At 37.6% G+C, this 23,457-nt stretch overlaps 3 protein-coding genes across 3 annotated transcripts in view; all 3 read left to right on the top strand.

The window, feature by feature from the left end:
- Positions 1-4,472, top strand: part of LOC144451662 (UDP-glucuronosyltransferase 2C1-like) — a 6,332-nt gene extending 1,860 nt beyond the window's left edge. The window contains exons 2-4 of the mRNA XM_078142556.1: positions 2,412-2,637; positions 3,275-3,494; positions 4,123-4,472. Coding sequence (XP_077998682.1) covers positions 2,412-2,637; positions 3,275-3,494; positions 4,123-4,396 — 720 coding nt within the window. The 3' untranslated portion in view covers positions 4,397-4,472. The remainder of the gene's footprint in view (positions 1-2,411; positions 2,638-3,274; positions 3,495-4,122) is intronic.
- Positions 4,473-7,740: 3,268 nt separating this feature from the next.
- On the top strand, positions 7,741-13,804 carry LOC144451267 (UDP-glucuronosyltransferase 2B20-like). Its single transcript, XM_078142070.1, has 4 exons — positions 7,741-8,376; positions 11,603-11,828; positions 12,423-12,642; positions 13,531-13,804. The coding sequence occupies exons 1-4, from the start codon at positions 7,741-7,743 to the stop codon at positions 13,802-13,804; spliced, it is 1,356 nt and encodes a 451-aa protein (XP_077998196.1).
- Positions 13,805-15,846: 2,042 nt separating this feature from the next.
- Positions 15,847-22,148, top strand: LOC144451268 (UDP-glucuronosyltransferase 2B15-like). The gene is made up of 4 exons (XM_078142071.1): positions 15,847-16,332; positions 19,517-19,742; positions 20,535-20,754; positions 21,875-22,148. The coding sequence occupies exons 1-4, from the start codon at positions 15,847-15,849 to the stop codon at positions 22,146-22,148; spliced, it is 1,206 nt and encodes a 401-aa protein (XP_077998197.1).
- The last annotated feature ends 1,309 nt before the right edge of the window (positions 22,149-23,457 follow it).

Raw genomic sequence — 23,457 nt, forward strand, 5'->3', positions numbered from 1 at the left:
AGCATTATTGTATGGCCTTCCAGACAATAATATCAAATGTTTTTCAGTATGTTCAAACTACCATTCCTAGAATAACCACTCAGTGACTCACTCAATAAAGTTTCTCCTATCCTTCAAAATACGTAGCCTGTGTACCTCAGGACACAGTACGAAATCCTTCCTCGGACATACAAAGCTCTCAGAGACAAACGTGGCATTCTACAAATTAACAGTAACACATCGTTCCCTCCATTCAGCTAATACATGTAAGAATCTACACCTTTCAACACAATATAAGACCAAAAGAAATGGTAGCCGCGAATTTTGAAACTATGCACCTATACTGGGGAATTATTTACCATATATTGGTCATACAGCAATCTTTCAAGGACAAACTACAAGACTTTTAGATGTTGTATGTTCAAAAAGCATTTGGTGTAGATTGACACTTAGACTCAGGTGTCTGGCGCATTATAAATCATATTTTGATTCAATGGATAGATTAGATTTGATTAGTGAATATATACAAGTGTTTACCTCGCTATGAAATGTAAACCAGAATTTGCAATCAGACATTGTAACTAACAATATATATAGTTCTTAAGTGGATAAGTGCTGTATAAACACTGTCATCAATTTGCAAGTGGACATTGGAACTAACAGTATCACGAAAAAGTTCATTGCCCGTATGGTTCGCTGGATAAGGTCTGTACTTCACTTCAACTATAGCTGTACTTACCATAAACTACACATCATGCAGCAAAATATTGGTTGTACCAAGTGTAAGCTCTGGCAGTTTATTTCTCATCTCGAAAAAGATGGTGATTGGCCCTGCAGAACGGGACATAATGTGACGTTGCTTGTATCGAGTGTGTATTACTCAGGTATTGTCGAGCATAATAATAATAGTTATGAAATGTCAGGTCTAAATGTTCTGCCTTATCAAGGGAGTTACGATTATGGTCAAACTGATGATGGCGAGTTTAGTCAGCTTGCAGTAACTGGAAAATTGACATGGTATTCCTCATTTAAATCTTTGTACGCGATCACTCCTGAATGCAACTTGATGCACTCTGATGAAACTGTAACAAAACACCTGAAGAGTTTAGAATTTGACCTCGTTCATGCAAGGTCACAACGTGCGGTGCTCTCCCTAGCCCATTATCTCGATCGGCCATTCGTTCTGTATTCTGCAAATTGTGACTGTAATTCCAGAATGGGATGCATACATATCATTCCGAACATTTTGGCTTACACCGCATGTGTAGGGACAGGTCCGTCAGACAAGATGTCTTTCCTCAACAGGGTGTATAATTTGGCTTACTTCATTGTGAAATCTGTTTCCATCAATATAATACTCAATGGCTATGGAGATATAAAACAAAAGTACAACATCAAACCCCATCTGTGTATGCAAGATATGTTTCCCGACGCAGAGCAATTTCTGTGTTATACAGATTTAAGTATGGTTTCCCAAGACCTTTAATGCCGAATGTTATATATTTAAGAGGTGATTATCTAACTAAATTAGTTATAACTCTTGGAAAGGTGGGTAAAACTTAGTTCTTAAGGCATTACATGAGAAAATGAAAGTTTTCTGTAAAGGAAAGTACATATAACTGTTCAATCGCTTTAGAAAGAATTATGTGTACTGATAATTGTTATCCCCTGGAATGACTCTCATCAGCAGGTTTCTAAACTAGGTGATACGTGAATTGCGACAAGCTAGGTGACATGTGACAAATTGGAGAAGGTCTACGACTCTTTCGCCCTCTCTGGCTGAACAATATATTATTGGCTGTCTGTGGGCATTTACACTGTGTTGTGACTGTTGAGTATTTAGATGATGTGAATGCCTACGAAACTAATAGTCTTGACCACAACTTCGGGATGTGGCTCGGATGGTTGCCGAACAAAAGCAAAGTCGGATGACAGTGTATCTATGCTAACAGCGGAGTGACGTTGAAGGCATTATCTTATCACATGGAAGGATTGAATTGCTACATTCACATCCTTTTGTTTGAAATCATCAGCTCTTGAAACCTTCAATGATTTTAAAATATCTGATGAGATGCTATCCCGCGTGTCTTAGAAAATCTTCTGAAGTCCTGGAGCGGAAGCACTATTAAACAGAAACAAGCTTAAGAAACACTATTAACTATGAAAGTTCTCATAGTGCACGTTGGGAATATTGTCTCAAGGCTTTTTTTATTTTCTTTGTTTTGAATCTTATGCATTAGGATAAATATGGATAAACCAATCAGTGATTGACAGTTGTAATTTTTGTAAACCCAACACCTTAATCAACAGCTGAGTATAATTCCTGACTTTAGCACAAACCTCCTCGGTACCATTGACATCAGCATTTCTACCAACACAGAATCGTTGTTTAGTAAATTTTCAGCAACCACCTGTTGTGTTTTTTCCCCCAGGAACTTGAAGACTTTGTTCAATCGTCTGGAGATGATGGTATTGTTATATTTTCCCTTGGCAGCTATGCTGTAATGGATGATGGAGAACACTTTCGGAAGTTCGTTATGGGGCTGAAGAAACTGCCTCAAAAGATAATTGCTAAATATGATGGTGACAAGCCGCCTGCGTATGTGGACACAGACAAATTCAAACTGCTGAAATGGCTACCACAAAATGATCTACTAGGTAATATAATCAAAACAACAACAACAACAACAACAACAACAACAACAACAACAACAACAACAACAACAACAAAACAACACTAACAATAACAACACTACTAGCATCAAAAACAAGAACTCAACAGGCCTGATTCAAATTGAAATAGTCTAAATTAGAAATTCTCGAGTTTCCATTGTATGATGCATACTCAAATGTAGACTGCGACACGGTCTAGGCAAAACAAAGCTGGGGGACGCTCCACTCCCCGCCACTCGAATGTGTTTCCATACCGAAGTTTACGAAAAAATGGATATAATATCAAAAAAGCTGACATCTGGTATCATGAACATTTTTTGTTACAATATAATTGGTTGTGATACAGTATTAGAACCCCGCCTAACATGGTTCATCACAAATCATACATACAAAGCAGCCGCTCAACAAGCTATGTTACATCTATATCCAGGAAGGTTTATGTAAAGATTTTAGTACACCTCTTTGAATGGACAATTCCACTGCTGATATTTTCATTACAATCTGTAAGTTCACTTACCAAGAACGTGTGGATACTCACGCAGAGAACATGTCTGTACAAAATGCGTCGTAGTTTTCTTTTATCCTTGACACAAACTTTACTAAGTTCTCTTCTTTCACAAAGGACATCCTAAGACCAAAGCTTTAGTGTACCATGGTGGTATGAATGGTGTCTATGAAGCTATCAACCATGGCGTTCCCGTGGTTGGGATACCATTGTTCTACGACCAACATGACAATATCAAAGCAATCACTAAGAAAGGAATGGGTTTAGCTCTTGATGCGCGAACTGTAACATCAGATGACCTGTATGAAGCAGTAACCATGGTGATCAATGATCCACGGTAAGTCAATAGTTCTCAAATTGTTAAGTTAATTTTTTTACTGCTTTTACAAGGTTGGACATGCATTTAAGCTAATGAAAATCACCTGTGTTAAATATGTATATGCAGTTTCTTTTCATCCAATCCCATCCTGAGTGCACTCCATAAAGTGTATTCCTCTGCCAATGTTGTAAAGTTCCATTAATTACTATATACTAAACAAACAAAATGGAAGGACGCCTCAAGGCTTGGAGTTTGATGGCTGATGGTAGAAAAGCCATCGCAAGGAAGCAGACCAGGTATCAAATCACAAAAATCCAATTTTACATGTTTCACAGTCTTTCTTTGAATAAGAATTCATTAAAATCAACCCGTTATGGTTTCACTTCCCTGCTACGAAACACTGGCGACAAACAGACGGACAGACCGACAGTCAGACGTACTGTAAAAAACATCAGCTCAATCAAACCTTATTAGCGTTGAGTTATTATTAGTATTTGAATGTCATCCAATGCATAGTGTGGACATTAGTTTCAGTACTCTCTCCAATGTCTATGATTCCAGCAACACAAGAATTGACTTTACGGATAATTTTACAGCTCGGGATCATTCAACTATGTTAGACTTGTTCTCAATTTGCATCTTGCAGATACAAGGGGAATGCTGTTCGTTTATCTACTATTTACAAGGATAAACCGATGTCTCCGAAAGATGCCATGATCTATTGGTTTGAATACGCTATCAAACATAGAGGAAAACACCTCCAATCTCAGGCAGTTCATCTCAACTTCTTTCAGTACTATTTGATTGATGTGTTTGCTTTCACTATTTGTGTTATTGGAATTTTTGTATTTTTTATTATGAAGACGTGCTCTTTTATTGGAAGGATGCTTTGCAAAAGACATAAAGAAAAAGTAAACTAACGTGTGTGTGTGGATTGGTGGGGGTGTGAGCGTATATACGATTTATTTAGGTTCACAACATACAGCTTACACATATAGACGTGGACTATCTCAGTGCTGATAACATTTACATTTTTAGTAAGTTGGAGACTGAGAGCCTTTACTAATCAATTAAAAGGGGAGGGATTGGGGAATTGGGAGTTAGGTGGTGGTCACTTTTTACCTTTCGTAAGCAAAATTATATATTCATGACGAAAAGTGTGTGTGTGTGTGTGTCTGTCTGTCTGTCTGTCTGTCTGTCTGTCTGTCTTTATTATCGTTTTCTCAAAAAGGGCTGGCTCAATTCAAACGTCATTTAGTGCACATATATTTAAGGTAATATAAGTGGTTTCCGTAAACATCCATTAATATAAATGAGCTATTTACACAATTACTGGTTTTAGGTAATTAGCTTTGAAAGTCAATATAGTTTGGTATAAACATTAATAGTATATGTCATATAAAGTTTGATTGTGTAGCTTGAAGTTTTAATGACTCATTTGCATAATTAATGATTTTTAAAATTAGGCTATTCATTAAAAGGTCAAGCATCAAGTCCCATTTAATTTAGGACATACATTCAATATACCAGGGTGCACATGTGTCATAAAGCTTACTGATGTAACGCTTGGTTTTATGGAGAAATTTACATAATTAATTATATTTAGTAATTAGGCTACATCTTAAGAATACACCACTCAATATTAAAGTGCATCCATTGTGGTAACAAAATTCATGTACCATATAAAGTTGACAATTTAGCTAGCTTTTAGTTTTAATGACTTATTTGCATAATTACTGACTTTCAGTAATTTCTGATATACAAAGTGATCTTCTACAACGTAACACAGTAACACCTTCCCTTCATTTAACAAACACATGTAAGAGTCTCCCCTTTTTTCGACACAATTAAAGACAAGGAGAAACGGTAGCCGCACATCTTCAACACTGCACCTATACTGTGGATTTCATTACCATACACTGGTTATAAAGCAATCACCAAATGTGAACACTTTCAAAGACAAATTATAAGACATATATTTTTGCTTTAGATTGAAACTTAAATTATATTAAAAATTATATTTTGATAACATAGATAGATGGATAGATTAGATTAGATTAGATTAGAGGTCATATGGCAGTGTTTAACTTGCTTTGAAATGTAAACAACAATTTGCAAGTGGACATTGGAATTAACAATATCACAAAAACACTTCTCTGCCGCCACGGTTAGCCAGATAAGGACTGTACTTCACACCTTGAGTATAGTTGTGCTTACATTATGTTATTTCTAGAGTTACAACGAATAGACAGAAATTAATGGTCTTGTGGCACGTTGAGGGCGCTCTTGTATGGAGCTGTAAAGTAAAGGAGAAGTCATTGAGGACGTCAGTCTCAGCGCTGGTACCAAGGAACGACCATTGACTTTTTGTTTCTTAATGCTTTGTGTGTCCATTTCCCCTTTTTCACAATTACTTGTGAGGTACAGAGTAACAGATCATGCAGTTGTTTATGTGTGCTTACTTAGTAAAAAGTAGGACCTACACTTTTCCACAGCTATATTTTCCCATTTTCCCATAGGAATGATTTTTTATCTTTGGTTTTAAGTGCGAGGCCAAGCTAGGGCTGATTTTGTCTCTCAGTTGCAACAACAATTGAAAAAATTATCACTTTTGTCTTTGGACACCTCTCTATGTGAGGTATTAAAGCCTGGTGGCAGCGTAACCAAGCAATGTAAACAGCTTGTTGGTGTAAGTTTGTGTATGAAGCCATGAGTGCAATCAGAACAAAGCTTTCTTTCGTTCCTTGGTTTGCACTTAAAACTATCACTATAATTCTAACTGTACAAACTAAAATAGACATCTGCATCCCACAAGTTAGACGGATTTGTCTGCTAAGTTATGTCTTATACTGTCACAAGATAGGCCATTTCCTAACTCCAGCATTAATTACACACCTCTCACAAACCGACAAATGGTCAGAAGTACTGAAAACATATAAGCGAAATGTCATGACTTTGTAATTACTGTGTTTGGGTTCTGACATGACACTGTTCATACATGTCGCCAAATACCTAAATAGAAAAATGAATATCTGGCTTCGGACAAACCTTTAGTGAGGCAGAACAGTGTCATGAACCTATAATTTCTACCTTAGCAGGTAAAAGTATTCTCGACAATGTGTCTGTTACAAGTGCAGTGACTGGCGTCTACTATTATGACTAGACACACTATGTATTGTTGTTATGTAGATTGTCTGCATATGAAAGTAGTGACACTAATTTAATATTTATGTTATGTTGTTTAATGCAATTAGAACAAATGACTCGCATAATTTGAAATATTGTAGTTTCTGTATGTTTTGTTACTCTGGAGGTAGCGATATCCTGGGACGTACATGACTCTGCCATGTCCAATCCCATCGCTATCTATAGATCAACTGAAATAAGGTCACACTGTTATGCTCAATATTCGGTGTACAAGATGCTTCTATATATTTACTATACACTTCACAATTGGTCAGAGATGTCTGTATCATACGCCATACTACACTATTCAAAATTCTGCGTCAGCGTTCTCGCGTTGGGAACTTTTGAACATTTGTTGCATATCATTTTTTGGCGTAATTTTATAGCAGAATTCACCCAACTTTGCAATACAGATCTGCATCGCACCATCTATTTCAGATTATACAACTGGAATTCCAGTGTTAGTTCAGCATTTCAATCCCGAACGAAAATGCTGAAGAACAAATTTTAAAACAGCTAAACTGTCATACGTTTATGCAATCTGATTAAAATCCGATGTGGTGAAAGCGGCTAGATGTCCTTATTTTCCTCTATTCATCGTGTTGTAACGTTTGTTTTCTTCGGAGTGATCGCCGCCTTCGAAGGCGGCGATCACTCCGAAGAAAACAAACGTTACAACACGATGAATAGAGGTAAATAAGGACATCTAGCCGCTTTCACCACATCGGATTTTAATCAGATTGACGTTTATGGTAATTTCTCTTTAAAATACACAAGCGCACACTTTGCTATAGTGATATACAGTATTGATAAACCTTCAAGTTGAATGCCACCCGGCGCCATGGTTCCGTTGATAAGAGTTGTGTTCCACATCTGGACTATAAATATAATAATACTTACCATAAACTACACATCATGCAGCAAAATATTGGTTACACCAAGTACCAGCTTTGGCAGTCTATTTCGTGTGTCAAAATATATAGCGATTGATCTTGCAGAAAGGGGACATAATGTGACATTGCTTGTATCAAGTGTGTATTACTTAGGTATAGTCGAATCTATTCACCGTAGCCATGATATGTCAGGTCTACACATTGTGCCTTTCCAAGGTAGTTACGACTATACTAATTGTGATGATGCTGAGTTTGCAATTGAAGCTGTAACTGGAAAAGTAGGATGGTATTCCATGTATCGAGGTTTTTACCCTATCATTCCTGATTGTTACTCGATGTTCTCTGATGAAACTGCAATGACATTCCTGAAGAATTCTGACTTTGATCTCATATTTGCATGTGAGTCCACTCCTTGTGGTGCTCTCCTCGCCCATTACCTTGATCGGCCATTTGTTTTACACGCTTCAAATCGAGTGATTCCAGAATGGGATGCATATATGTATAATATTCCTAATAATTTGGCTTACACCCCATGTGTAGGAACAGGTCTGTCAGACAAGATGTCTTTCCTCGATAGAGTATACAATTCGGCTTACTACATTATGAAGTATGTGTCCATCAACATAATACTCAATGGCTATGGAGATATACAGCAAAAGTACAACATCACACCACATTTGAGTGTTCGTGATATGTTTGCCGATGCAGAGCTATTTCTTTTTTGCACGAATTTAGCTCTGGACTTCCCTCGACCTTTAATGCCGAATGTTATATACTTGGGAGGTGGTTACCTTACTGGACCAGCGAGAACATTGGATAAGGTGGGTACCAGTCTTTTTGAAGCCCAACACTACAACTTAAAGTTTTTATATGAAACAAAAAGAGATAAATGTTGAGAAAAAAAACTGTGGCTCCATGCTTAATGTTGAAAATTGCGCAACTATATATACTCATAATGGGTATAGTTCTTCTGTGACTCTCATTTATGTGATATCAGTTGGTAGTTATTTATTTCAGTAAAGGGCCACAGCCCATCATAAAAGGAATGTGATATTTAACATGGCAGGACAGGTTTGGTCAAAAAAGCAATATGTACAATAAATAAATGTTTTACAAGAAATTTAAATGAAAGAATTTAGAGGTGTCTGGTTCATTCTTAACTGGACAAAATTCTCTCTTGTCTTAAAAAAATTAAATATGAAAATTGCTAGATGATGTGCACTGTGAGTTTTTGTGATAGAGAGAAGGGTAAGAAAACTTTTTTATGGTTGGAAAAAAATATGAAACTGTTCTGGAATATAGCGATCTCTGTCAACAGTGTATATATCGAAAGAAAGTGGTACTCATCTTCTACAATAGAAATATTATGAAGAGTACGAAAAGGACAGTTACGATTGTCAGGAAACATGTTTTCGTGTCTTGCTGTTTCAATTCTAAGTTTGTGGCTAGAGCAACGACATTGAGCCAAAGCACTTTTAATGCAAAATCTGAAGTGCAAGACAGATATTTTTCTTATTCAAGTTCTGATTTGAATTTAATGTATATACGAAGTCTGGCTAAATCATTGATTGCAGCAGTCCATTCATGTAAACAACAGTCTCTTAATCTTTTGTGATAATATACTTTGAGGTCACCAAGTTGCTGCTCTACCCATACAATGCCAAATCTATATCTCATTAACAAACACTTATGTGATATCAGTAGTCAATATGTATCTACGTACATTGAATGTTTCACTGTGAACCTGGGACAAGGTCATCCTTTGTTTGAGTCAGGATTAGTGTACGTTGTCTGCGCACATCTAATCTGAAAGGTTACTGCTAAGTCAGATGATGGATGTATGAATTGTTAAAATATGTATGGATTGACACTTAGCCTCAGGTGTCTGGCGCGTTATATGTCATATTTTCTCAGGAAAAAGTAGGAGGGGGGGGGGGCTACACAAGAATTTCATAATTTTCTAGATGGATCATGGAAAAAATATGATTATTTAGAAGTTTATTTCTTATCTCTAAAAAGACGGCGACTAACCCTGCAGAACGGGGATATAATGTGACATTGCAAGTATTAAGTGTGCATTACTAAGATATTGTCGAGTTTAGTAAGCTCAGGGTAGCTGGAAAAATGACATGGTATTCCTCATTTAAATCTTTGTACGCGATCATTCCTGAATGCAACTTCATGCTCTCTGATGAAACTCTAATGACACACTTGGAGAGTTTAGAAGTTGACCTCATTGTAGCATGTGTGGTACTCTCCTTGACCATTACCTCGATCGGCCATTCGTTCTGTATTCTGCAAATCGTGTTATTCCATAATGGGATGCATAGATATAGATAACCTTCCGAATAATTTGGCTTACACCCTATATATAGGGACAGGTCTGTCAGACAAGATGTCTTTCCTCAACAGGGTGTATAATTTGGCTTACTACTTTGTGAAATCTGCTTTGTGAAATCTATTTCCATCAACATATTACTCAATGGCTATATGGAGATATAAAACAAAAGCACTACATCAAACTACATCTGGGTATCCGAGATATGTTTGCCGATGCAGAACTATTTCTGTGTTACATAGACTTAACACTTGGTTTCTGAAGACCTTTAATGCCGAGTGTTATATATTTGGGAGGTGGTTATCTAAATAAAGCAGTTATAACTCTTGAAATGGTTGGTGCCACTCTTTAGTTTTTAAATGGGAAAATTAAAGTTTTGTGTAAAGGGAAGTACAGATAAAAGAATTATGTGTACTGATAATTGTTATCCCCTGGAATGACTCACAAGAGGTTCCTAAACTAGGTGATATGTGAATTGTGACAAGCTAGGTGACATGTGACAAATTGGAGAAGGTCAACGACTCTTTCACCCTCTCTGGCTCTACAATATACTATTAGCTGTTTGAGGGCATTTACACTTTGATATGACTGTTGAGTATTTAGACGATGTGAATAATCATGAAACTAATAGTCTTTTCCACGTCTTTGGACTGTGGCTCGATCGGATGGTTGCCGACCAAAAGTCGGATGACAATGTGTCTGGATGGATGCACACTTACGATTCTGCAAAATCAGCGCGAGAGCTTTAGCACACAGTAGTTAGTTTGACTAACATCGGAATGACTTTGAAGGCATATTATCGTATCAATTGGAAGGGTCAAATTCCTACATTCACACCCTTTTGTGTGAAATCATCATCAGCTCTTGAAACCTCCAATGATTTAAAAATATCTGAAGAGATGCTATCCTATGTGTCTTAGAAAATCTTCTGATGTCCTGGAGTGGAAGCACTATTAAACAGGAACAAGAAACACCATTAACTATGAAAGTACTCATATAGACTCTCTCACAGTCCTCGAAGCTTCGCATAAATAGCTAAAACCTGGGTTGTTTTGTATGTATCTACTGCATAATTGTACTCATATACTAGTATCCCAGTATATCTAGCCCTGTACTGTACATCGATCACATGAGGCTAACATTCTGATGATGTGTTAGGCGAAGCTAAACGTCAATTGTTTCAAACAATGGGCTTCATATTTAGTAAATTGGGCGGGATTTGAAAAGACCAATCAACCAAGCCATTATTAGGGTAAATTTGAACAAGTGTTAACAGTCCTCGGGACTTCGCCTAACACATCAACAAAATGTTAGCCCTATGTGATCGATGAGGGCGCACAGTACAGGGCTAGGGATACTGGGATACTAGTATATGAGTACACTTATGCAGTAGATACATACAAAACAACCCAAGCTTTAGCTATTTATGCGAAACTTCCAGGGCTGTGAGAGAGTCTAGTACTCATAGAGCACGTTGGGAATTTTGTTTATTATCTTTGTTTTGAATCCTGTACATTAGGATAAATATGGATAAACCAACCAGTGATTGACAGTTGGAATTCTTGTAAACCCAACACCTTAACCAACATCTGAGTATAATTTCTGACTAAGGACAAACCTCCTCGGTACCATTGACAACAGCATTCCTACCATCACAGAATAGTTGTTTATTCAATGTTCAACAACAAACTTTTGCGTTTTTTCCCCAGGAACTTGAAGACTTTGTTCAATCGTCTGGAGATGATGGTATTGTTATATTTTCCCTTGGTACCTATGCTGCAATGGATGATGGGGAACACTTTCGGAAGTTCGTTATGGGGCTGAACAAACTGCCTCAAAAGATAATTGTTAAATATGATGGTGACAAACCGCCTGCATACGTGGACACAGACAAATTCAAACTGATGAAATGGCTACCACAAAATGATTTACTAGGTAATACAATGAAAACAACAACAACAACAACAACAACAACAACAACAACATAAACATAAACATAAACGACGACAATATAAACAACAACATAAACAACTCTACAGGCTTGACAATGAAATAATTTAATTTTGAAATTATCAGGTAATTCCATTTTAATTTGATGCATGCTCAAATGCAGACGGCGACACTGGGGATGCTCCACTCTTCGCCACCTCAATGTGTTTTCATACAGAAGTTTACGAAAAAATGGATATAATATCAAAACCTGACATCTCGTATTGTCAATATTTTTTGTTACAATTTAATTTGTTGTGATACAGTATTAGGACCCCGCCTAACATGGTTCATCACAAATCATACATATGAAATCATCAAAGCAGCGGCATAACAAGCATTTTTCTACCGATATTCAGCAACGTTTATGTTAAGATTTTAGTATACCTCTTTAAATGGACAATTCCACTGCTGATATCATTACAGTCTGTAAGTTCACTTACCAGGAACCTGTGGATACTCACTCAGGAAACATGCCTGTACAAAAGGCCTCTTAGTATTCCTGACACAAACTTTACTAAGTTCTCTTCTCTCACAAAGGACATCCAAAGACCAAAGCTTTAGTGTACCATGGCGGTCTGAATGGCGTCTATGAAGCTATCAACCATGGCGTTCCCTTGGTTGGGATACCATTATTTTACGACCAGCATGACAATATCAAAGCAATCACTAACAAAGGAATGGGTTTAGCTCTTGATGTGCGAACTGTAACATCACATGACCTGTATGAAGCAGTAACCATGGTGATCAATGATCCACGGTAAGTCTATAGGTCTCAAATTATTAAGTTAAAAAATGTGACTGCTTTTACAAGGTTGGACATGCATTTAAGCTGATGAAAATCATCTGTGTAAAAGATGTATATGCAGTTTCTTTTCATCTAATCCCATCCTGAGTGCACTCAATAAAGAGCATTCCTCTGCCAATGTTGTAAAGTTCAATTAATTACTATATACTAAACAAACAACACGGAAGGACGCCCTCGAGGCTTGGAGTTTGATGGCTGATGGTAGAAAAGCCATCGCAACAATCCAGACCAGGTATCAAATCACAAAAATCCAATTTAGCATGTTTCACAGTCTTTCTTTGAATAAGAATTCATTAAAATCAACCTCTTATGTTTTCACTTCCCTGCTAAGAAACAAAGACGACAGACAGACAGACAGACAGACAGACAGACAGACAGACAGACAGACAGACCGACCGACAGACAGTCAGACAGACTGTGAAAACATCAGCTCAATCCAACCTTATTAGCGTGGCATTATTAGTAGTATTTGAATGTCATCCAATGCAAAGTGTGGGCATTAATTTCAGCACTCTCTCCAATGTCTATGATTTCAGCAACACAAGAATTGACTTTACGGATAACTTTACAGCACAGGATCATTCAACTATGCTGGATTTACGATCCAGATTATAATCATGCTCTTCATCTACCAAAAGGAGAAAGTAATCCAATAGAAAGTCGTCTGTCCACTCACAGAGACGACATCATTGGGTGGATGAGGCAAATTATGTCTTCTCCTATGCCTATCAGAGAATATGTGCATATATAGATAGTCTTGTCTCTGCCGGAAAACACTGTGTCTGAACAAATGGTGAGATACTCCATGTAGTAAATATATTTTCAATTATCATCTTGCAGATACAAGGAGAATGCTGTTCGTTTATCTACTATTTACAAGGATAAACCGATGTCTCCTAAAGATGCCATGATCTATTGGATTGAGTACATTATCAAACATGGAGGAAAACATCTCCAATCTCAGGCAGTTCATCTCAACTTCTTTCAGTACTATTTGATTGATGTCTTTGCTTTCACTGTCTGTGTTACTGGAATTTCTGTATTTTTTATTATGAAGACGTGTTCTTTTATTGGAAGGCTGCTTTGCAAAAGACATAAAGAAAAAGTAAACTAACGTGTGTGGGGGTTGGTGGTGCGGGGGTATGTACGATTTATTCAGGTTGACCACATACAACTAACACATATAGAAGTGGACCATTGAACCACTGTGACAGTAAATACGCACCTAACATAAGACACAAATAAGAATTACAGTTACAACACTAGGTGACTGCAGGAAACATAGCACGAGCCTAAAATAGCTATATCAGACAGCAAAGACATGATTGATTGCACTAAACGACACAAAGCAAAATCATTGAGAACGTGAGTCTACAAACATGATACACGTGTTTGTATTCTTCAGTGTCAGCAATTAAGCTTAAAGTTGAGTATCTAAATGACTTGAAACTGTACAGTTATTCTTAAAATCGGTAATTTACTCCAATATTGTAAGGATACTATATAGTATAGGACAAGCATGAATAAATGAATCAAAGTGTTTTTCAGAAGTTATTCAATGGTTTGATTCTACCACACCGAGTATCCTGACTATCCATGACATAATACCTCTTGGGTAGGTAGAAGCCCATTACAGCAGTGGCATTCTACAGTACATATGAGATTTTTTTTTGATTTTTTTTTGGGTGGGGGGGGGGGGGGCTAATTTTGTTTAGCATGGCAACTCTGGGTCGGTTGGTCGATTAAACAGGTCTTCAAGTTTCTCTGCCTCACTTGAAGTCGTGATGCTTGAAGATCAATGGAAAGCCAGTGTGCTACAGAAATTTTCATCCCGATACTGTAACTTAGATATGAGTTAGGTTTTTAGTAACTTTAATATATCTAGATGTATCAAGGTGCTTTTTCCTTAGGCATTAAATTAATGATCAACGGAACCTCAAACCCTGACCAAGTGTGAGTTTATCCAGTATGTGCCAACTTACGATTCTGTGTACCTCGAGCTGCCAAGTTGAGTGCTTCCCTCCTATCATGAGCTATATCCCGAGAGCGTCTACTCCCCCTCCCCCAATGACAACAAATACATTTCAAACATGTTAAAGGATCCTATTTGTGATGTTCAACTATTTGTGTGAAGTGGACAAAATTCCAATGTTTCAAAATTAAAATACATGTCGAATATTCATAATTCACTGCACTATATGCATTGTGTACAACATGCTTACTGTAGACACGCATATTATTTCTCTAACGCATTCTTTATGGATCAAGTATTCAAATTTCAACTGACGAAATGTGAAAAAAAGAGAAAATGTTTACTTTTCTTGAATGAACGATATAATCAGCTGGCACGAAATTATGTTCGGAGAAGCTTCATGTGTTCGGAACAGGCAACGCCCATCCTAACACAACAGAAACAATCGAAATAATTGGCCATTTTTGATGCCTCGGATAGCCACGGTCGCCATCATTAAAAGCGTGTTATATTTACTGTACCACTGTCACGTCATATGTGACCAACGGGTTAAAGGACAGATCGTGGTGGGTCAGTCGCGTTAACTTGTTGTTTCATGTTTACGTGTGTTGTCATGTTTGAACGCGCCGTGATTTTCGCGCATGCGTACAACTAAATTTTCGATTGGAAACGTGCGGTGGTATGTGTGTCATTGTGAAACTGGGACAAGGTCTCCATTTTTTTGTCATCGCCTGGCCTTGTCTGAACTTGTTTTGCTTGTAAGTACGTACGATAAGTAGCAATATACCTGATGCAACAATCCATTGCCACCATGGTGTGCTCAATAAGTGCTGTACTTCAGACTTTTGCTGTAGCTCTTATCGTCATAAATTACACATCATGCAGTAAAATATTGGTTGTACCAACCGATAGCTTCGGCAGTCTGTTTCTAGTTCAAAAAAACATGGCAGTCGACCTCGCAGAACGAGGACATAACGTGACATTGTTGGTGTCCAAATGTGTACTATTTGAGTATTGTAGAATCTATTAAGAATAGTAATCTTGGTTCATACCTTCATATTCTGCCTTTTCATGGTAGTTCAGGTTTTGCTGATACCGAATTCACAAGGCAAGGTATAACTGGAAAAGTAGGATGGTATTCCATGTTCAAATCATTTTACGCATTAATTCCTGTATGTGACTTGATGCTAGCTGATAGAATTGTAACAGCACACCTGAAGAGTTCCAAATTTGACCTCATCGTAGCATGCAAGGCATCACCATGTGGAGCTCTCCTCTCCCATTACCTCGACCTGCCGTTTGTTATACTTTCTACAAATCGAGTATTTCCTGAATGGGATGCATATATGTATAACATTCCAAATAATTTGGCCTACACCCCATGTGTAGGAATAGGTCTTACAGACAAGATGTCTTTCATCGATAGAGTGTACAATTCGGCTTACCACATTATGAAATATGTGTCCATCAACATATTACTCAATGAGTACGGAGATATACAACAAAAGTACAACATCACACCACATTTGAGTATTCGTAATATGTTTGCCGATGCAGAGCTATATCTTTTTTGCACGGATTCAGCTCTGGACTTCCCAAGACCGTTAATGCCGAATGTTATATACCTTGGAGGTGGCTATATCTCTAGACCAGTCAAAGCCTTGGATAAGGTGGGTGCCACTGGGTGTCAGTGAGAAATTTCTCACAAAACATTTATGCATTAAGTAATAACTTTTCTGGTAAGATGTTTTTGTTACCATTCTCTAAAAAGAGAGCACGGAATGTTTTTGGCGAGATCGACTTTGAATGTTTTTATTTGCACATGTCTAATTGTCTGTTTGTTAGCATGTCCAGCACAGTCAGAGTAGAGAAACAGATATTTCAATGTTCCTGATCATTTACCGAAATATACACAAGAATTGTTATTCCCTACAAAGCAATCTTATTTACTGCACAATTATCTTGAAATCCCCGCGATGTTATGACTGAAAAGCCAATAAAACAACTATACACTGTCGCCACCATCCTCTATGCAGGGACCTACTTCCACATTAAAAAACAACAACGTAAACATGAAAAATACTAAGATAAATAGTGATTTTCCAGGGATCCCCACCTATGTGAAAGTTGTTGATAAGCTTAGATTGCTATAAAATTCAAACTGTGTAACTACATATCAAGACAAGGGGCAAAGAAACATTAGAAACAATAACTGGCTCACGAGCTTCTGCCCAAAACAAGTCCGTGTATGGGTAAATTCAAATTTTCGAAATCGATTCCATAGCAACCCTGATAATATCCATTGTGACTACAAATCCGAGTTATTCAATTTGCTACCATAGCATCAGATCTATCAAACCAAGAAATGACTAACAAATAAAACCTGACACATATTAATTCATGTCATTTTCTAAAGTAAACTAAACTACGGCAAAGCATATTGTATGGCCTTCAAGACAATAATAATCAATGTTTTTCTGTGTGTTCAAAACACCATTCCGAGATAACCACTCGCTCTTAAGCAAGATTCTCCTATCCTTCAAACTCTACATCGGTAGCCTGTTCACCTCAATATAGTACAAAATCGTTCCTCGGACATACAAATCGGTGACATCCGTGGCATTCTACAAAATAATACTAACACATCGTTCCCTTCATTCAGCTAATACATGTAAGAATCTACTACTTTCAACACAATTTAAGACCAAGGGAAATGTTACCCATGCATTTTCAAACTCTGCGCCTAGACTATGGAATTTATTAGCATATACTGTATAGGTCATACAGCAATCTTTCAAGAACAAACTACAAGACATATACATGATGTATGTTCAAAAAACATTTGGTGTCTAATGACACTTAGGGTAAGGTGCCTGGCGCATTATAAATCATGTTTTGATGAGAAAGATTAGATTTGATTAATGAATATATACAAGTGTTTACCTCGCTTTGAAATGTAAACAAGAATTTGCAATCAGACATTGTAACTAACAATATAACGCCAACAACTTTGAAGTTCTCTGCAGCCATGATTCGCTGGATAAGTGCTGTGCTTCACACCTTGACTATAGCTGTGCTTACCACAAAGTACACATCATGCAGCAAAATATTGGTTGCACCAAGTGTAAGCTCTGGCAGCTTATTTCTTATCTCGAAAAAGATGGCGATTGACCTTGCCGAACGGGGACATAATGTGACATTGCTCGTATCAAGTGTGCATTATTCAGGTATTGTGGAGGCTATTGATAATAGCTACGAAATGTCAGATCTACATGTTCTGCCTTATCAAGGGAGTTACGACTATGGTCAAACTGATGATGGCGAGTTTAGTCAGCTTGCAGTAACTGGAAAATTGACATGGTATTCCTCATTTAAATCTTTGTACGCGATCATTCCTGAATGCAACGTGATGCTCTCTGATGAAACTGTAATGACACACCTGAAGAGTTTAGAATTTGACCTTATTGTAGCATGCAAGGTCACACCGTGTGGGGCTCTCCTCGCCCATTACCTCGACCGGCCATTCATTCTATATTCTGCAACTCGTGTCCTTCCAGAATGGGATGCATACATATATAACATTCCGAATAATTTGGCTTACACCCCATGTGTAGGGACAGGTCTGTCAGACAAGATGTCTTTTCTCAACAGGGTGTATAATTTGGCTTACTTCATTGTGAAATCTGTTTCCATCAACATATTACTCAATGGCTATGGAGATATAAAACAAAAGCACAACATCAAACCCCATTTGAGCATCCGAGATATGCTTGCCGATGCAGAGCTATTTCTGTGTTACACAGATTTAACTCTTGGTTTTGTAAGACCTTTAATGCCGAATGTTATATATTTGGGTGGTGGTTATCTCTCTAAACCAGTTAGAACCCTGGAAAAGGTCGGTGCCATTTGATTTTTAGATTTTAAGGCATTAAATGAGAAAGTTAAAGTTTTCTGTAAAGGAAAGTACAGATAGCTGTTCAATCCTTTTAGAAAGAATTATGTGTACTGATAATTGTTATCCCCTGCAATGACTCTCAAGAGGTTCCTAAACTAGGTGATATGTGAATTGTGACAAGCTAGGTGACATGTGACAAATTGGAGAAGGTCAACAACTCTTTCACCCTCTCTGGCTCTGCAATATATTATTAGCTGTTTGAGGGCATTTACACTTGTGACTGTTGAGTATTTAGAAGATGTGAATGCTTGCGAAACTAATAGTCTTGACCACGACTTCGGACTGTGGCTCGAATGGTTGCTAAACAAAAAAATCGCTTAAGCAAAGTCGGATGACAGTGTGTTTGGATGGATGCACATTTCAGATTTTTTAAGAATAAGCGCGAGGGATACAGTACATAGTATACGTGGGTAGTTTGCCTATTAAACAGCGGAGTGAAGTTGAAGACATTATCTTATCACTTAGAAGGGTCGAATTCCTAAATTCACATCATGTTGTGTGAGTTCATCAGGTCTTGAAACCTCCAATGATTTTAAAATATTTGATGAGATGTCATCTTAGAATATCTTCAGATGTCCTTGAGTGGAAACACTATTAAACAGGAACAAGAAACAACATCGATCTTAACAGTGCTCGCAGGGATTATTGATAGTTTCTTATTTTCTTTGTTTAGAAATCCTATACATTAAGACAAATATGGGTAAACGAACCAGTGATTGATAATAACATTGTAATTATTGTAAACCGAAACCCTTAATCAGTTGCAACGTCTGACTTTATTTTGTGACTTTATCACAAACCACCTTGGTACCATTGAGATCAGCATTCCTACCAACACAGAATCGTTGTTTAGTCAATTTTCAACAACCAACACGTTTACTTCGTTTACTCATTTCCAGGAACTTGAAGACTTTGTTCAATCGTCGGGAGATGATGGTATTGTTATATTTTCCCTTGGCACCTATGCTGTAATGGATGATGGGGAACACTTTCGGAAGTTCGTTATGGGGCTGAACAAACTGCCTCAAAAAATAATTGCTAAATATGATGGTGACAATCCGCCTGCGTATGTGGACACAGACAAATTCAAACTGATGAAATGGCTACCACAAAATGATGTACTAGGTAATACAATCAAAACAACAACAACAACAACAACAACAGCAACAACAACGGTACCACCACCACCACCACCACCACCACCAACAACAACAACAACAACAAAAACAACAACAACAACAACGACAGAAACAACAACAACAACAGCAACAACAATAACTCTACTAGCAACAAAAAAAAGAACTCTACAGGCTTGACTCAAAGATTGTCAGTATTGTTCATTTACTTAAATCGTCTAAATTAGAAATTATCCAGACGATGCATGCTCAAATAGAGACTGCGACATGATCCAGACTAAACAAGGCTTGGGGAGGCTCTGCACAACCTCCCCCCCCCATGTGTTCTCATACCCAAGTTACATGTATACGACAAAAGGGGATATAATACCAACATCTGACATCTTGTATAGTCAACTTTTTTAGTCGCAATAAAATTATTATAATTTTCATTCAAATAAATATATTTGAAATCGTCAAAGAAACGGCACAACAAGCTATATCCAGCAACGTTTATTTTAAGATTTTAGTATACCTCTTTAAATGGACAATTCCAATGCTGACAGTTTCATTACAAAGTGTAAATTCACTTACCAGGAAGGTGGGGATACTCACTCAGAGAGTATGCCTGTAGAAAAGGCCTCTTAAATGAAGAATTCCAATGCTGATAGTTTCATGACAAGTGTAAGGTAAAGTTTGAATAGTCACTCAGCGAATATGCTTGTACAAAAACCTTTTTGTAGGCTCTTATCGTTACTTTATCCTTGACACAAACTTTACGAAATTCTCTTCTTTCACAAAGGACATCCTAAGACCAAAGCTTTAGTGTACCATGGTGGTATGAATGGTGTCTATGAAGCTATCAACCATGGCGTTCCCTTGGTTGGGATACCATTGTTTTACGACCAGCATGACAATATTAAAGCAATTACTAATAAAGGAATGGGTGTAGCTCTTGATGTGCGAACTCTAACATCAGATGATCTGTATGAAGCAGTAACCATGGTGATCAATGATCCACGGTAAGTCTATAGTTCTCAAATTAACTGTTACTGATTTTACAACGTTGGACATAAAAGCTGATGACAATCACTTGTGTAAAACATGTATGCAGTTTCTTTTCATCCAATCCCATCCTGAGTACACTCGATATAAAGCGTATTTCCCCTCTTAATGTTGCAAAGTTCTACGAATTACTATATACTAGTAATAGAAAAACAAAGAATGTCGCCCTCAAGGCTTGGCGTTTGATGGCTGATGGTAGAAAATCAATCACAAAAAAGCAGACCAGGTACCTTATCACAAAAAATCTAATAAAGTGGTGCATGTCTCACAGTCTTTCTTTGAATAACGATTCATTAAAATCAACCCGTTATGCTTTCACTTTCCTGCTACGAAATACCGAAAGACAATCAGAAAGAAACTTTTAGACGGACAGACAGACAGACAGACAGACAGACAGACAGACAGACTGACTGACTGACTGGTGAAAACATCAGCTCAATCCAACCTTATTAGCGTTGAGTTATTATTAGTTTTGAATGTCATCCAATGCATAGTGTGGACATTAGTTTCAGCACTCTCTCCAATGTCTATGATTTCAGCAACACAATAATTGACTGACTTACAACTCGGGCTCATTCAATTATGCTAAATTTACGAGAGAGAGAGAGAGAGAGAGAGAGAGAGAGAGAGAGAGAGAGAGAGAGAGAGAGAGAGAGAGAGAGAGAGAGAGAGAGAGAGAGAGAGAGAGAGAGAGAGAGAGAGAGAGAGAGAGAGAGAGAGAGAGAGAGAGAGAGAGAGAGAGAGAGAGAGAGAGAGGAGGGAGGGAGGGAGGGAGGGAGGGAGAGAGAGAGAGAGAGAGAGAGAGAGAGAGAGAGAGAGAGAGAGAGAGAGAGAGAGAGAGAGAGAGAGAGAGAGAGAGAGAGAGAGTAATGCAATAGAAAGTCGTCTGCTAGGGATAATTTTTTACCCTCAAAAGGACGACATCATTGGCTGGATAAGGCAAATAGTGTCTACTTGTATGCCTATTGGAGAATATGAATGTATATGCATAGTCTTGTCTCTTTCTCAAAACACTGTATCTGATCAAAACGGCGAATACTATACGTAGTAAATAAGTTTTCAACTTTTATCTTGAAGGTACAAGGAAAATGCTGTTCGTTTATCTACTATTTACAAGGATAAACCGATGTCTCCTAAAAATGCCATGATCTATTGGATTGAATACGCTATCAAACATGGAGGAAAACATCTCCAATCTCAGGCAGTTCATCTCAACTTCTTCCAGTACTATCTGATTGATGTCTTTGCTTTCACTATCTGTGTTATTGGAATTTCTGTATTTTTTATTATGAAGACGTATTCTTTTTTTGGAAGGATGTTTTGGAAAAAACGTAAAGAAAAAGTAAACTAACGTGTGTGGGATGGGTGGGGTGCAGGGGTGCGTATGTACGATTTATTCAGGTTCACCGTGTACAACTAACACGTATAGACGTGGACCATTGAAACACTGTGACAGTGAATATAAACATGACATACGACACAAATTAGAATTACAGTTACAGTACTAAGTGTCTGCAGCAAAATAGCACAAACCTAAAACAGCAAAGACATGATTAATTATACTAAATGACAGAAAGCAAAATCATTGAGAATGTGAGTCCAGAAACATTCCTTAGTGTCAGCGATTAAAGTAGAGTGGCTGAATGGCTTGAAACTCTTCAGTTATTCTTAACATTGTTAATTTACTCCACTTCTTTGAGGATGCTATGTAGTATAGGGCAAGCATGAATAAATGAATCAAAGTGTTTTGCATATGTTACTTGTATGTGTGCTGTGTGTACAGCCTCTCGATATGCTCCCGCTTTTATTAACTTTTATTCGTAATTGTATGGAGTAATGACCTTTAAATGTGATGGTAGATGTCAGTGAAAGTACCGGGATTGCGCTTGTGATGAACGTTGTTATCATCAGTCTTTGCAATGTTGTATTCAGTGTATAATCTAACTTATACAATCTCTGTCGTATTCGTAAATATATGAACCAGAAATCTTGTGAAACTTTGGTCCATTCTCTGGTCAGTTCTCATCTTGATCATGCAAACTCCATATTGTTTGGATTGCCACAGCATTTGTTTGACAGATTGTAGTAGGTACAAAATAATGCCGCACAACTTGTAAAGGGATTGAGAAAGTATGATGGAATAACATAATCTCTCACTGAGCTTCACAGGCTGCCTGTCAAGGCAAGAGTTGATTTTAAAGTAATGTTAATAGTTTTTAATGGTAACGCACCTTTGTATATCCAGCATTTTTTTCACACGTACCAACAATTCCAGTTACAATTTGCATGACGACTGTAGCCAAAATCTTGTTATACCTCGACCATATAATACTCTAAATGACAGAGTGCTTGCCATTTGCAGACCAAAGCTATGGAACTCAATTCTTAAAGCTGATTGCAAAGGAAAACCTGTGAATAGACAGTGACACCCTACTGTTCCACCCCCAACACCTAGGGTTTGGAGTAAATGTGAAGAAGTCCAGGGAGGGACCAAATCACTAGTTCTGGTGAGCTTATCCAAACCGATTTGGCAATACTGTCTAATATACAAAATTCAACACTCGGCAGAATATCTCCCGGGAGTAGAGAATGTAGTAGCGGAGTCATGTCATGTGGCAGACTCGAGCAATTGGCAACTGAACCCAAACATATTTCAAATA

This window comes from Glandiceps talaboti, chromosome 21 (assembly GCF_964340395.1).
Source record: "Glandiceps talaboti chromosome 21, keGlaTala1.1, whole genome shotgun sequence".
NCBI lineage: Eukaryota > Metazoa > Hemichordata > Enteropneusta > Spengelidae > Glandiceps > Glandiceps talaboti.